The following is a 17,123-nucleotide window of genomic DNA, read 5'->3' as shown; positions in this document are numbered from 1 at the left end:
TCTGATTACTTAAGTTTAAAATCGAAGGACAAATCTAAGGAGGTTACCTTCATAAACAGGCCACGTCCCATAGAGAAGCATCACAAGTATATTGATTATACTTTTAGGCTAAACTATGCCAGTAATACACACTGCTCACATAATCATATAGAACAAATCAACCTAACAACCCCAACGAAGGTGGGTACTTTCGCCAGTATAAATATTTATAAGAAAAATATTCTAGGAAGAAAAGTACACGTACCCTTAATAAAACGCTAATAACGCTCATGATATACATACATATATATATTTATTTATTTATTTAATATTTATTAAAGACAAGCTTATGAATAGAACGTGCTACAAATTAAATGATATATTTATTACAGAAAGTTCACACCGATCATGTTTAGAAAGGGCCTGGTATGGCCTAGCGCGTTAAGGCGTGCGCTTCGTAATCTGAGGGTCGCGGGTTCGCGCCAAACATGCTCGCCCTCCCAGCCGTGGGGGCGTTATAATGGGACGGTCAATCCCACTTTTCGTTGGTAAAAGAGTAGCCCAAGAGTTGGCGGTGGGTGGTGATGACTAGCTGCCTTCCCTCTAGTCTTACACTGCTAAATTAGGGACGGCTCGATGCAGTGGGCTAACAACCTACTCACTTAAATAACCGCAAGTGATTGCGGCCCTATGTTCCTTGATGGAATCGAGTGTTAGATGAATGAATGAATGTTTAGATAGGTATACGTTCTAATGTTACATCCGTTGTAATTGGCGTTTTGGGTACAAAGATTTTGATTTTAGCTGGTGTACGATATCCAATGATAAACACTTAGGTGTGAAAACAACAACCACGTGCGGCCTAAAAAGGACGGAGTGTGTTGCTTAAAGGAATAAAATCAAAACTGGCGACTAAACTGGTAACTACACATATAGCATTCATTAGAATGTCACAGCAAAAATTCATTCATTAGTTAACCAGGACTTCTATTTTGTCCAACTTTAGGCATGATGGCGGTACAACAAATATTTGTTTAATTTTGCGCAAAACTACTCCATGCTAACCACACTTAGTTTAGCATCGTAAGACTTAGAGGGAAGGTAGTTAGTCATCACCATCCACCGCCAACTCTCAGGCTACTCTTTTACGGGTAAAAGGGCGAGCATGTTTGGTGTGACGAGAACTCGAACTTCCGACTTTCAGATTACGAGTCGAGTGCTCTAATCACCTGGCCATGCCGGACAAAAACTAATAGGAAGAAACCCAAATCAAGACGTTATATTGCAATGATTTATTTTGTGTATTATCTTCACGTTTGGTACGTGAAGTAAGAGTTTTAGAGAACAGCCACTAAATATACGTGTAATTTGGATTACACGTGAAGAAAGAGTTTTAGAGAACAGTTACTAAATATATGTGTAATTTGGATTACACGTGAAGTAAGTTTAAGAGAACAGCCACTAAATATACGTGTAATTTGGATTATACGTAAAATAAGAGTTTTAGAGAACAGCCACTAAATATACGTGTAATTTGGATTACACGTGAAGTAAGTTTTAGAGAACAGCCACTAAATATACGTGTAATTTGGATTACCACGGTTCGAGATACAGGAGGTAGTATCTTACTTATTTAACAATACATAATAATAACACAATACGTAATAATGTATTAACCTTAGCCTAAATACAATCCTGCATGTATTGAACAACCCGTGTTTCGTAATAATAGTAAGAGTAACCTAGGAGAGGTTCTGTCTATTACTTTAAAAATTATATAACTTCTCAAAGAAGCTGACGGAATAGTATTAATTTTCAACAAAGAAAAAAGTTTTAAAATACGATTGTTTGTTTGTAGTTAAGTATAGAGTTACACAATGGGCTATCTTTGCTGTGTCCACCATACCTACCTAATAATTCTGGTTTCTAAAAATAATCCTCCCTGACATAATACTAGATTAAGATAAGATTCCAGTCTGAACTAACAAACGGATTTTATGTGCGATTCAGAGATTATCATATATCAAACACATTGTTACCTGCAACTTTATTTATATAAGAGTCCTTTGTTTTTGATAGCAATAATTACCTCGTATTGCTTTTTGTTAAATTGAAAGTGTATTTTGTTTCGAATTTGTAAGATTCCGTACTATCAACGAGAAAATACCATGTTTAAATAAAAACCTAACCCTTTATGATTTTTTTAAGTGAGACGTCTTTAAACGGTCCGGCATGGCCAGGTGGTTAAGACGATCGACTCATTATCTAAGGGTCTCAGGCTCGAATCCCAGTCACAACAAACATGCTCCCCTTTTCAGTTGTGTGGGCGTTATAATGTACGATTAATCCAATTATTCGTGGGAAGAGTAGTCCAAGAGTTGGTGGTGATAATTATCTGCCTTCTCTCTAGTCTTACACTTCTAAATTAGGAGGGCTAGCATAAATAACTCTCGTATAGGTTTTTGCGAAATTCAAAAACAAAAAAAAACTTTTAAAGTACTAATAATCCTATTTTACCCTGGTGTGCAAAGTGTGGATTTATCAAAATAAAAAAATGGACTTGGACTAACATGTTAAGAAATTTCAGTAAAAACTTTTAATATTCTATGGTATGTGTCTTGAAACACCGTCGTAATAAATAACAAAGTTTATATTTTGACGTGTACTTGAATTTATTTGTTTTGAATTTTCACACAAAGTTATAAAAGGGCTATCTGCGCTAGACCTCCTTAATTTAGAAGTGTAAGACTAGAGGGATGGCAGCTAGTTATCATCACCCAACGCCAATTCTTGGGCTACTCTTTTACCAATGAATAGTGAGATTAGAGGTATATTATAACGCCCCCACAGTTAAAAGGGCGAGCATGTTTGTTGTGACGGGAATTCGAACCAGAGACCCTTAGGTAACGAGTCGAGCGCCCTAACCACCTGGCCATGCCGGGTCATTAATCTGTTAGTTTTCTAAGAAAGGTAACTTTCGCTTCTCTATATTTTATTTTAGCCTAATATAAATGCACTCAAATTTGTTAACTGATATAATTATCACATAAACGTTTTCAAGTGACACGCTTTTATTAATAGTAAAACTTTATTTAAGACTAATGCAAGCATTACAGACACACACAAATTACACCCATATACAGAAATGACCAGACTTTACTAAATCCATCCTATTTACAGTTAACTCTTCGCTAGATACTTAAGCTCTTCAGAGGTTAATGTGCAGCTGGGGAAGTTCTGAGCACAGAGATTCAGGGACAGGCCAGTGACACCGATGTCATAAGCTTCGTGGTATTGTTTGAAGCTTTCTCCTTCACCTATATTGTTGTTACTAATAGAGAGAAAGTAACTTATTAATAATAAAGTAAAACTACAATAATAATCCATTTACCACGTAAACAGAGGTTATTGAGAAATTAAGGCAACACTAGTCATATAAATATTATTTTTGTAATTTTAAGCAACTCAATAGAGTGCGATAGTTTGGAACGCATAATATCTGTTTAGTAACATAACTGGTATTTAAGTGTTCCTACCGCTATTCGAGAGATTAGACAAATTGCTCGATATTAGTGTTTATACTGTATTTTTAGAGATTAGGTCTACTTACTCGAATACACTAGACAGCTTAATGTTATATTCGTTAGGGTTAACTCCAACTTCACAAACCATCTTCAGAAGACAAGTGTCTTTATCATTCTTCGCAATCACATCGAATATTTCAGTTAGGCCTAATGAAGGATTTCGGAGACCATCATTTATGCCCTTATTGTTACGTTTGTGAATCGAATGATGGTAATGAGAACTATAACTATTGTACGCACGTCCATATCCGTATGATGGGTAGTAGCCATAGCTATAGTAGTATGGATAATGGAAAGCCAAGTGCTTCAGAAGTAATAAACCCAGCAGACTCTGCACCGAATACCACTGAACAGCGAGAAGCATGAACAAAAGAACCGTGGCGAGCTTCATTATTTCTACAAAATAAAAAACAACAACACAAATTCTTCATTCAACAGTTAAGTAGAGGTAACTATTTATTTTTCTTTATCCAATACATTTTAAGTACTTAACAAGAAGTATTCAAACTCCAAAGTGAGATGTTTTCTAGTACAAATATATGTAAGTGCTAAACACAGAGAAAACGAACATTCAGCGATGGTGACTAAACCTTTATATTTGAAAATATACTCTGTAATGACGTCGTCCAGAGTCTAAGAATATACTAAGTAGTAATGTGCAGTTTGCAAAATAATACAGTGCAATAATGAACGGTTTAAGTCCGTGCTCTAAAACTGAGGTCACTGACGCTACAGCCAAAAATTCACACACGAGTATATGAATATAACATAAGCTGGAGTTTTAACGCTCAGTTTTAAGTATAATTTAAAATAGCATAACCATTTAACTTAATCCATTGTGATATAAGGTATATACTTACGTTGTCTGTAGGTCTCCTTTCAAAAGCCTGCAAACTTTTCTTGATAGGTCTTTTAGGGTATCAAATCTGTCGTGTCGTATCGTATTGACTTGGTTTTCAAATCTTGCAGTTCTCTCGGGATCTTTTATAGTGACCGACTAGCAAATTTGTCAATCATTTCTGAAGTAGCGTACTGGTTGAACTTGAAATATCAAGGTCAGTGAAAGTTAGATTTTTGTTCTATGTCACGAGGTTAGGTTAATGAACCTAAGTTCATTGGCATCTGTCATAATCTAGTGTCAATTCCCTACTGACTATTGGTCTGTAGTTTGGCTGATAAGAAGAATAATATATTATGTTGGCTCTATAATAAGATAAGTATATGTTTTTATCATACTATAGGAGAAATTAAATAAAACCAGTCAACTTCGTAACACCTGAAATTTTTTCCATCAAAGAGAAATTCATATCTATATATTTAGATATATATTTTTGCTATATTTATATATATGTGATTCTACAGGGGCGCGTTCAGGTAAAGTAAGAGAAGAATTGTTTTCCTCTGTTGTCCCTCCCTCCCAAATGGCACAACGGTATGTTTACGGACCTATATTGCTAGAAACCGGGTTTCAATACCCGTGTTGGGCAGATCACATGTACTAAATTCCAAACCAATAAACCTCTTCGTGTTTAATATAATTTATTTCGGGAACAAAACATACATTTAAGATATGTACTTTCTATCATTTGGATGATCATATAATAACGCAGAAAATAAGCAGACAAAGTGTTACAAAAGTGGACTGATTTTCACATTTGAATCTCTGTAGGACTTTAAGAGCATCAAGCCAATAATAAAAGCACTTCCCCTTGTCGTAAAATCTAAAATGGAGTAAACTTACGAAAATTTAGCGACAAAGAATCATAATAATATACCAGAAAAGAAAACTGTAAAATGTTGACTATGCTCGTGTTTGACCGCTCGAAATTTCGTGCACGAGATGAACCTTGCCGATTGGTGAAGGGTCAGTGTACGTTTTTGTTTCATTTAACGCATTGTGTTGGACAGACTTTCTGTATATTTCCGAAAACATATATTATATTATTTAAGGGGATGTTTCTTTCTGATTGAATGATTATTTCTTTAGTATTAATTTATGACATTACTCACTAGGCTTAGCTCGTAAACTTTTAAACAGTAGTACTGACAAAAAGTTAATTTTAATAATCACGGTAGCCAGCCCTTAATTTTAAAATAGAGTTTTTGTGAATACCAATTAGTTTTTTGTGAGACTGTATTTTTTTTTTATATAACCTCAACAACAAATTACATCATAGAAGTTTCTCCTCGTGTCTGAATCTCAGGGTGAGTAGTGTGGCGTCTTGCGGCTACGTTGAGAAATACATACTCAATCAAAAGATCTTTTATCCCTAAAACTGCCAAATTAGAATCTTTTTTTCAAAGAGAATAAAGGTTATTTTGACTAAAAATCAACGCTTCATGTAATAAACAATAAAAGAAATATATTTAATAATGCGTTTTTTTTTTGTTTTTTTCATGTATTATGAATGCATGCGTAGAATATAGGTAGTTTATGAATATAATTAATGTTACAGATAGGGTATCGTCTTGTTTATTATTTATAATGGATACTGCTGACAATGTTTCGTGTGGTTTATTAATACTTGCTAAACATTCTCACTAAGGAAGAAATAACTCGATAAACATTCCACAACACTCCTTCTTTCTCATTTTATTAAATTCTTAATGATATTAAATATAATACTTGTATAACCTGCTTTGTGGAAGGTATTAATTTACTTATTTAACTGGCTAAGTACTCGTGTCTTTAAATTCAAAGCGAAAGATCTACAGAAAATGGTAAAGTGACTTATTTCAGGGTGATGGCTTATTTCTCTTTTCGGTCAAAAACTCTAAAGCAAAATAGCATTCGTACAATGTTGGAAAGTTTCCAGTTACTATAAACAAATTACGGTGTCGAGCCAGACAATTGTGAGTGATGGAGGCTAACATACGTTATGGTTTATCTTTTTAGATAAGTTTCAACGTAGGTTATGAACACAACGAATGCTGAGAGTAAGGTTTTTGTAGTTTGTTAACGTAACAAATAATGAGAGTACTTTTTGTAGTTTGTTAACGTAACAAATAATGAGAGTACTTTTTGTAGTTTGTTAACGTAACAAATAATGAGAGTACTTTTTTGTAGTTTGTTAACGTAACAAATAATGAGAGTACTTTTTGTAGTTTGTTAACGTAACAAATAATGAGAGTACTTTTTGTAGTTTGTTAACGTAACAAATATTGAGAGTACTTTTTGTAGTTTGTTACGGTAATAAATAGTGAGTGTAGGGTTTTGTGTGGTTTATGACTAAACCAGATGCTGAACACAAGTTTTGATATTGGAAGATAATTGAGTGAATCATACTGATAGCATGTTTTGTATATTAACTACACTGTCACAAAAATCTAGTTTCGATGTTTGTTGAGCTGGTCAGCAGGTATCTTGCCCATTTACAATCTTTATGAATAAGAAAAAAATTAAACTAGTTTGTTTTGAATTTCGTGCAAAACTACACAAGGATTATCTGCGCTAGCCGTCCCTAATTTTGCAGTGTAAGAACAGAGGGAAGGCAGCTAGTCATCATCACCCACCGCCAACTCTTGGGCTACTCATTTTACCAAAGAATAGAGGGATTGACCGTCACATTATAACGCCCCCACGGCTGAAAGGGTAAGCATTTTTGGTGCGACGGGGATTCGGATTTCGAGTCGAACGTCTTAACCTACCTGGCGGTAAAAAGAATAAAAATTAAATTAAAATCGAACTTATAATCTGTTATAAAGATAATCAAACTTTTTATGTAGACAGTCAGGTCGGATTTTTCATAGTTATAATTTTATACATGCAATGTTTTTAAATAATACATTACCTCTAAATGATTTACTATATTGCAGAAAGTCAGACATGCTACTAATGTTTTGATTTATTTACGTTAACAGGTCATTTCTGTCTTTAAAATATTCATTATTAACTTGCAGTTTAGTTCATTTGAAACAAATGAGATATGTTTTAATGTTCAACTGTGTTTAATGAGATGTCTTGTAATGTGTTTAATCAGATATATTGTAATGTGTTTAATGAGATGTGTTGTGTTGTAATGTGTTTAATGAGATGTGTTGTAACGTGTTTAATGAGATATGTTGTAATGTGTTTAATGAGATGTGTTGTAATCTGTTTAATGAGATATGTTGTAATGTGTTTAACGAGATGTGTTGTAATGTGTTTAATGAGATGTGTTGTAATGTGTTTAATGAGATGTGTTGTAACGTGTTTAATGAGATATGTTGTAATGTGTTTAATGAGATGTGTTGTAATGTGTTTAATGAGATGTGTTGTAATGTGTTTAATGAGATATGTTGTAATGTGTTTAATGAGATGTGTTGTAATGTGTTTAATGCTTGTTTTATCCTATTTTAGCCGCTTTCATTTTACTTCTGACGTCATACAAGGAGAACTTTACATTTTATTAGATTATAGTTTAACTAAAAGCTATTTGAAAAATGAACGAAATTATAAACAATAAATCACTTATGTTGTGTATCTTTCAGACGTGGTGCTCTAAGTGATCATGCTGTTTACAAAGGAAACTGGCAGGGGTTCTACTGGTATACTTCACAATTTCATGTTACATGAACATTTGTGAAAGTAACAACTAGTGTTTGTGTGTCACATGAATGAGGTATGATCTAATGTGTTTTTCTTGTGAAAGTAACAACTAGTGTTTGTGTGTCACATGAATGAGGTAAGATCTAATGTGTTTTTCTTGTGAAAGTAACAACTAGTGTTTGTGTGTCACATGAATGAGGTATGATCTAATGTGTTTTTCTTGTGAAAGTAACAACTAGTGTTTGTGTGTCACATGAATGAGGTATGATCTAATGTGTTTTTCTTGTGAAAGTAACAACTAGTGTTTGTGTGTCACATGAATGAGATATGATCTAATGTGTTTTTCTTGTGAAAGTAACAACTAGTGTTTGTGTGTCACATGAATGAGGTATGATCTAATGTGTTTTTCTTGTGAAAGTAACAACTAGTGTTTGTGTGTCACATGAATGAGGTATGATCTAATGTGTTTTTCTTGTGAAAGTTACAACTAGTGTTTGTGTGTCACATGAATGAGGTATGATCTAATGTGTTTTTCTTGTGAAAGTAACAACTAGTGTTTGTGTGTCACATGAATGAGGTAAGATCTAATGTGTTTTTCTTGTGAAAGTAACAACTAGTGTTTGTGTGTCACATGAATGAGGTATGATCTAATGTGTTTTTCTTGTGAAAGTAACAACTAGTGTTTGTGTGTCACATGAATGAGATATGATCTAATGTGTTTTTTCTTGTGAAAGTAACAACTAGTGTTTGTGTGTCACATGAATGAGGTATGATCTAATGTGTTTTTCTTGTGAAAGTAACAACTAGTGTTTGTGTGTCACATGAATGAGGTATGATCTAATGTGTTTTTCTTGTGAAAGTTACAACTAGTGTTTGTGTGTCACATGAATGAGGTATGATCTAATGTGTTTTCTTGTGAAAGTAACAACTAGTGTTTGTGTGTCACATGAATGAGGTAAGATCTAATGTGTTTTTCTTGTGAAAGTAACAACTAGTGTTTGTGTGTCACATGAATGAGGTATGATCTAATGTGTTTTTCTTGTGAAAGTAACAACTAGTGTTTGTGTGTCACATGAATGAGGTATGATCTAATGTGTTTTTCTTGTGAAAGTAACAACTAGTGTTTGTGTGTCACATGAATGAGATATGATCTAATGTGTTTTTTCTTGTGAAAGTAACAACTAGTGTTTGTGTGTCACATGAATGAGGTATGATCTAATGTGTTTTTCTTGTGAAAGTTACAACTAGTGTTTGTGTGTCACATGAATGAGGTATGATCTAATGTGTTTTCTTGTGAAAGTAACAACTAGTGTTTGTGTGTCACATGAATGAGGTAAGATCTAATGTGTTTTTCTTGTGAAAGTAACAACTAGTGTTTGTGTGTCACATGAATGAGGTATGATCTAATGTGTTTTCTTGTGAAAGTAACAACTAGTGTTTGTGTGTCACATGAATGAGATATGATCTAATGTGTTTTTTCTTGTGAAAGTAACAACTAGTGTTTGTGTGTCACATGAATGAGGTATGATCTAATGTGTTTTTCTTGTGAAAGTAACAACTAGTGTTTGTGTGTCACATGAATGAGGTATGATCTAATGTGTTTTTTCTTGTGAAAGTTACAACTAGTGTTTGTGTGTCACATGAATGAGGTATGATCTAATGTGTTTTTCTTGTGAAAGTAACAACTAGTGTTTGTGTGTCACATGAATGAGGTAAGATCTAATGTGTTTTTCTTGTGAAAGTAACAACTAGTGTTTGTGTGTCACATGAATGAGGTATGATCTAATGTGTTTTTCTTGTGAAAGTAACAACTAGTGTTTGTGTGTCACATGAATGAGATATGATCTAATGTGGTTTTCTTGTGAAAATAACAACTAGTGTTTGTGTGTCACATGAATGAGGTATGATCTAATGTGTTTTCTTGTGAAAGTAACAACTAGTGTTTGTGTGTCACATGAATGAGGTAAGATCTAATGTGTTTTTCTTGTGAAAGTAACAACTAGTGTTTGTGTGTCACATGAATGAGGTATGATCTAATGTGTTTTTCTTGTGAAAGTAACAACTAGTGTTTGTGTGTCACATGAATGAGGTATGATCTAATGTGTTTTCTTGTGAAAGTAACAACTAGTGTTTGTGTGTCACATGAATGAGATATGATCTAATGTGATTTTTCTTGTGAAAGTAACAACTAGTGTTTGTGTGTCACATGAATGAGGTATGATCTAATGTGTTTTTCTTGTGAAAGTAACAACTAGTGTTTGTGTGTCACATGAATGAGATATGATCTAATGTGTTTTTTCTTGTGAAAGTAACAACTAGTGTTTGTGTGTCACATGAATGAGGTATGATCTAATGTGTTTTTCTTGTGAAAGTAACAACTAGTGTTTGTGTGTCACATGAATGAGATATGATCTAATGTGTTTTTTTCTTGTGAAAGTAACAACTAGTGTTTGTGTGTCACATGAATGAGGTATGATCTAATGTGTTTTTCTTGTGAAAGTAACAACTAGTGTTTGTGTGTCACATGAATGAGATATGATCTAATGTGTTTTTCTTGTGAAAGTTACAACTAGTGTTTGTGTGTCACATGAATGAGGTATGATCTAATGTGTTTTTCTTGTGAAAGTAACAACTAGTGTTTGTGTGTCACATGAATGAGATATGATCTAATGTGTTTTTTCTTGTGAAAGTAACAACTAGTGTTTGTGTGTCACATGAATGAGATATGATCTAATGTGTTTTTTCTTGTGAAAGTAACAACTAGTGTTTGTGTGTCACATGAATGAGGTATGATCTAATGTGTTTTTCTTGTGAAAGTAACAACTAGTGTTTGTGTGTCACATGAATGAGATATGATCTAATGTGTTTTTCTTGTGAAAGTAACAACTAGTGTTTGTGTGTCACATGAATGAGGTATGATCTAATGTGTTTTTCTTGTGAAAGTAACAACTAGTGTTTGTGTGTCACATGAATGAGATATGATCTAATGTGTTTTTCTTGTGAAAGTTACAACTAGTGTTTGTGTGTCACATGAATGAGGTATGATCTAATGTGTTTTTCTTGTGAAAGTAACAACTAGTGTTTGTGTGTCACATGAATGAGATATGATCTAATGTGTTTTTCTTGTGAAAGTAACAACTAGTGTTTGTGTGTCACATGAATGAGGTATGATCTAATGTGTTTTCTTGTGAAAGTAACAACTAGTGTTTGTGTGTCACATGAATGAGGTATGATCTAATGTGTTTTTCTTGTGAAAGTAACAACTAGTGTTTGTGTGTCACATGAATGAGATAAGATCTAATGTGTTTTTCTTGTTACTTATACTGACAGATACTTATAGTTTATGGATATATTTATAGGGTCCGGCATGGCCAGGTGGTTAAAGCGTTCGACTCCCAGTCGCACCGAACATGCTCACCCTTTCAGCAGCCGTGGGGGCGTTATAAGGTGACGATCAATCACATTATTTGTTGGTAAAAGAGTAGCCCAAGAGTTGGCGGTGGGTGGTGATGACTAGCTGGTCTTACAGTCCAAAATTAGGAACAGCTAGCGCAGATAGTCCTCTAGTAGTTTTGCGCGAAATTAAAAAAAACAACAACATACATATAATTTTTATTAGTATATTTTTATTCTACAGATTACAAACATACGAAAGAAAAACATAAAACAACAAAGAGATACACTTCAAAACAAGGTTCTGTCAGGGATAGTGAAATTAAATATAATATAAATATGTCCCGTCGGAGGTCGCTTTTGAAAGATAAAAAGAGATGGTAGTTTTATTTTTAGATGGAAATAATACAGTGAGAAATACTTATATCTGTATGTATCGTTGTTTTGACAAGGGAAATAATACAGTAAGAAATACTTATATCTGTTATGTATCGTTGTTTTGACAATGGAAATAATACAGTGAGTAAGAAGGTGAGATTCGTCGTAAATCTGGCAGACTAAAAATGTGAGATAGTGTATACTTATGTAGGTTAACATTTACACAACCCAATCGATGGGACATGATTTGATTTTATAACATATTTAATGCTATCACTATAAATATTTCAAAACGTTTACTTGGAAAATCATTTGAAAAATATCTGATACTTTTATATACAGCAATACGGTTCAGAGGTTATTTCGCACTGTCTAACATTTGAAAAAACAAAACAAAAAGAAACATCAATCAAAGACACACAACCAGAGTCTTATAAAACTTACAACACATGCATGCAGTACGTAAATATACGTGGTCTGCGCGGTTGGGATAACATACGTTTAGGGATTTAGATTCGTTATAAAACGTGTGGTGTACTAACGTGTGATGGAATAGATCCATGTAATTTCCGACAGCTTGTTTTAATTCAGACAAATTAACATGTGGAGACAATTTCTCTCTCAAGTGCTTTTAACTTTTATACGTACAGTATAATTTGCCTTCATTATTCAGACTATAATACGTTTAAAAATTAATAATATATTAGAGACAGAGTAGTAGCTTATTACCACTCGCCGCAATCCAGTGGTTCAATGACCCCACCTCGCAGGTTACCACCCTCTACAAACATAGAAACCGTTTTTCACTCTCCAGAGATCAAAATGACCATTCGAGGTTAATCAGCGTGACCGAGTTCACCGAGATTACAAGGAAACCAATGTTATTTACTGCTGAAAAGAAATCTGGCATCGTTGTGTAAAACATAAGGTCATCTAGAGGTCAAAATCACCAGTAATTTACGATATTCATTTTAATAACACATAAAATATGTTTTTGTGCAGAACCTGCATTTATAATTCTTAAATTTGTGGTTAGAAGTGAAAATAAACTTGTTTCATTTTTGCCAGTACAGGTTTAACAATATATTTGTTAAAACACTGTGTGGTATAACCGTTACTGTATAGTGTAGTTATGTTACTGTATAATGTAATAATATAACTGTTGCGATAACACTACACTAAATATAACATTGGAGTTTGTGAATCTTCAATGGTATTTAATAGAATCACCTAACAGATACACATAATCTAACATTACAAAGTTGTGATGTGTATTTAATAGAATCACCAAACAGACGCACATAATCTAATATTACAAGGTTGTGGTGTGTAATAGAATCAACAAAAAGACACACATAATCTAACATTACAAGGTTGTGGTGTGTATTTAATAGAATCACCACACAGACACACATAATCTAACATTACAAGGTTGTGGTGTGTAATAGAATCACCAAACAGACACACATAATCTAACATTACAAAGTTGTGGTGTGTATTTAATAGAATCAACAAACAGACACACATAATCTAACATTACAAGGTTGTGGTGTGTAATAGAATCACCAAACAGACGCACATAATCTAATATTACAAGGTTGTGGTGTGTAATAGAATCACCAAAAAGACACACATAATCTAACATTACAAGGTTGTGGTGTGTAATAGAATCACCAAACAGACACACATAATCTAACATTACAAGGTTGTGGTGTGTATTTAATAGAATCACCAAACAGATACACATAATTTAACATTACAAGGTTGTGGTGTGTATTTAATAGAATCAACAAACAGACACACATAATCTAATATTACAAGGTTGTGGTGTGTATTTAATAGAATCACCAAACAGATACACATAATTTAACATTACAAGGTTGTGGTGTGTATTTAATAGAATCACCAAACGGATACACATAATCTAACATTACAAAGTTGTGGTGTGTATTTAATAGAATCACCAAACAGACCCACATAATTTAACATTACAAGGTTGTAGTGTGTATTTAATAGAATCACCAAACAGACACACATAATCTAACATTACAAGGTTGTGGTGTGTATTTAATAGAATCACCAAACAGACACACATAATCTAACATTACAAAGTTGTGGTGTGTATTTAATAGAATCACCAAACAGACACACATAATCTAACATTACAAGGTTGTGGTGTGTAATAGAATCACCAAACAGACACACATAATCTAACATTACAAGGTTGTGGTGTGTAATAGAATCACCAAACAGACACACATAATCTAACACTACAAAGTTGTGGTGTGTATTTAATAGAATCACCAAACAGACACACATAATCTAACATTACATGGTTGTGGTGTGTAATAGAATCACCAAACAGACACATGTAATCTAATATTACAAGGTTGTGGTGTGTATTTAATAGAATCACCAAACAGACACACATAATCTAACACTACAAAGTTGTGGTGTGTATTTAATAGAATCAACAAACAGACACACATAATCTAACATTACAAGGTTGTGGTGTGTAATAGAATCACCAAACAGACACACATAATCTAACATTACAAAGTTGTGGTGTGTAATAGAATCACCAAACAGACACATGTAATCTAATATTACAAGGTTGTGGTGTGTATTTAATAGAATCACCAAACAGACACACATAATCTAACACTACAAAGTTGTGGTGTGTATTTAATAGAATCAACAAACAGACACACATAATCTAACATTACAAGGTTGTGGTGTGTAATAGAATCACCAAACAGACACACATAATCTAACATTACAAAGTTGTGGTGTGTATTTAATAGAATCACCAAACAGACACACATAATCTAACATTACAAAGTTGTGGTGTGTATTTAATAGAAGCACCAAACAGACACACATAATCTAACATTACAAAGTTGTGGTGTGTATTTAATAGAATCACCAAACAGACACACTTAATGTAACATTACAAGGTTGTGGTGTGTATTTAATAGAATCACCAAACAGACACACATAATCTAACATCACAAGGTTATGGTGAGTTTGACGTTTTATGGTGCAAAGCAACTAGTCTATCTACGTCTAACATTCAGTAAAATGTTAAGGTACTAAAATTCGTAAAAAATAATCAAGGTAAAACAAAACAAAGTTAAATTTTTGAATTAAAACCTAAACAGCATGAAATCCAATTTTTATATCTAGCGTACAGTAGTAAGAAATTACAGTAGTAGCAGTTTTAAAATACTTTCTGTGGTATAATTTTAATTATTTTAACTCGTCAGGATGACCAACGGATAAGTTCAAAAATCAGTGTTAGTCGTTGTTGTTTTGAATTAAGCAAAAGCTTTTTTCAACATTGTAAGTCCACAGACATACCGATGAGCCACTGGGGAGCCAACGTTAGTCACCTGAAGTTGACCTTTCCAATCCTAGTTTCGAGTTATTTGACGTTACGGTCATTTTCTAATTTCATATCGAACTAGTTGTACTTCAAAAAGGAATCATAAAAGAGGTCTAATTTATGAATTAAAAATTACGTTAAAAAGGTCAAAGGCCTTTAAAAACTAAAACATTTGAAAGGTGGACAGTGTCATTGGCGATGGTGACACTGTCCAACGTTATGGGTAAACCTTGGGACAAAACATCTCTAAAATGGTGCCGTCGTTACGACTCTGAACGACATGTTTGTAAAATGAGGCTTATTGTGACCTGAGTCACACACAGACAACACATTGGTGCATCAGTTCCAGATAAAAGATTGATTGATTGATTTAGTGTTTTATGGCACAAAGCAGCGAGGCTATCTGCGCCAGACATTCGTAAAGATGTAAAATAAATAAATAAATGTAGTAATAGACATAAATGGAAATGAAGGTAAAACAAAAAAGTATAAAACCAATGTTGACACCTAGTCTACAATGTTAAGATAGAAGGCAGAGTATAAGAAGTTGTAAGGTATTTACTCTAGCAAAAAGGTAATGATCATAACCTGCCAGGAAGATTAACAAGTAAGTTCAAGAACCACCGTCAATCACCTGAAGTTGGCCTTTCCAGTCCTGGTTCCGGGTTATGTGTCATAGCAGCTATTATCAAAATGTAAAAGAATAAAAGTTTTAAAAGACACTCCGCAAAATCGTAATAATGAGTAGCCAAATGTCCAGTAAAAAGATAAAAGTCAAGTAAATGGAGTAAAATTTGTAAAAGTAATTGAAGATAAAAGCAAAACGGCAATTAAAACAGAAAATGGCGTAAAAACCAATGTTGACATTCAGTCAATAAAGTTGTAAAGGACTACCTGTAGCAGAATGGTAATGATCATAACCCGCCAGGAAGACTAACAGGTAAGTATAAAAACCACCGTCAGTCACCTGAAGTTGGTCTTTCCAGTCCTGGTTCCGGGTTATGAGTCAATATGGCCAGTACTAAAAAGTAAAGTAGTAAAAGTGTGAAATGATATGCAGCAAAAGTATAATAACAACTCGCAAGGACGACTAACGAGTAGTTCAAACAGTAGCGTTAGTCACCTGAAGTTGGCCTTTCCAGTCCTGGTGTCGAGTTATTTAATGTTCTGGCCATTGTCCAATGTCAAATTGAATGAGAGAGATTAAAACTGTAAAAAAGGAACCACAATTAAAAAGGTGTAATGAATAAATATGCAACACTTAAATGAGATTAAAAAGATTAATGGCCATTAAAAAATTAAAAATATTATCAAGGTGGACAGAATCACCATCACCAATAACTCTGTCCAATGTTACAGACTGACCCTGGGAAAAAATATGTTTAAAATATTGCCGTCGTTGAGAATTGTAACGATGGCAAGAAAGTAAAACGTGGCTGATAGTGATTTGAGTGTTACACAAACTACACATTGGTGCATCAGTTCCAGATAAAAGAAAATGATGAGTTAAAGAACTGTGACCAATGCGTAGCCTAGTGAGAACAACTTCCTCCTTCCGAACTTTACGGAAGCTAGATGGCCAAAGTCCAATTTTGGGTTTGATTTGAAAAGTTTGTTGTCACGTTGCTCATTCCAAGTGGACTGCCAGCTGGCACGGAGCCGAGCCTTGAAGACAACACCATAGTCCATGTACGGAATAGGCATAGGAGTGATGGTGCTGAAGCAGACATATTTAGCTGCCATGTCTGCAAGCTCGTTCCCGCGAATACCAACATGGGCTGGTATCCAGAAAAACTGGATTGAAGTAGCTGCTAATGAGAAATGGGCCAGTCGGTTTCGAATATCAGCGAGAATAGGATGTGAGCTAACGTGTAGC

At 33.9% G+C, this 17,123-nt stretch overlaps 1 protein-coding gene across 1 annotated transcript; it reads right to left on the bottom strand.

Moving 5' to 3' along the window:
- Positions 1-3,058: 3,058 nt before the first annotated feature.
- Positions 3,059-3,953, bottom strand: LOC143227280 (uncharacterized). The gene is made up of 2 exons (XM_076458744.1): positions 3,590-3,953; positions 3,059-3,310 (listed from the first exon to the last, which is right to left on the bottom strand). The coding sequence occupies exons 1-2, from the start codon at positions 3,925-3,927 to the stop codon at positions 3,160-3,162; spliced, it is 489 nt and encodes a 162-aa protein (XP_076314859.1). The 5' UTR covers positions 3,928-3,953; the 3' UTR covers positions 3,059-3,159.
- Between the last annotated feature and the right edge of the window lie 13,170 nt (positions 3,954-17,123).

Source organism: Tachypleus tridentatus, chromosome 9 (genome assembly GCF_004210375.1).
Source record: "Tachypleus tridentatus isolate NWPU-2018 chromosome 9, ASM421037v1, whole genome shotgun sequence".
NCBI lineage: Eukaryota > Metazoa > Arthropoda > Merostomata > Xiphosura > Limulidae > Tachypleus > Tachypleus tridentatus.
This window is presented reverse-complemented; position numbering and strand designations above follow the sequence as displayed.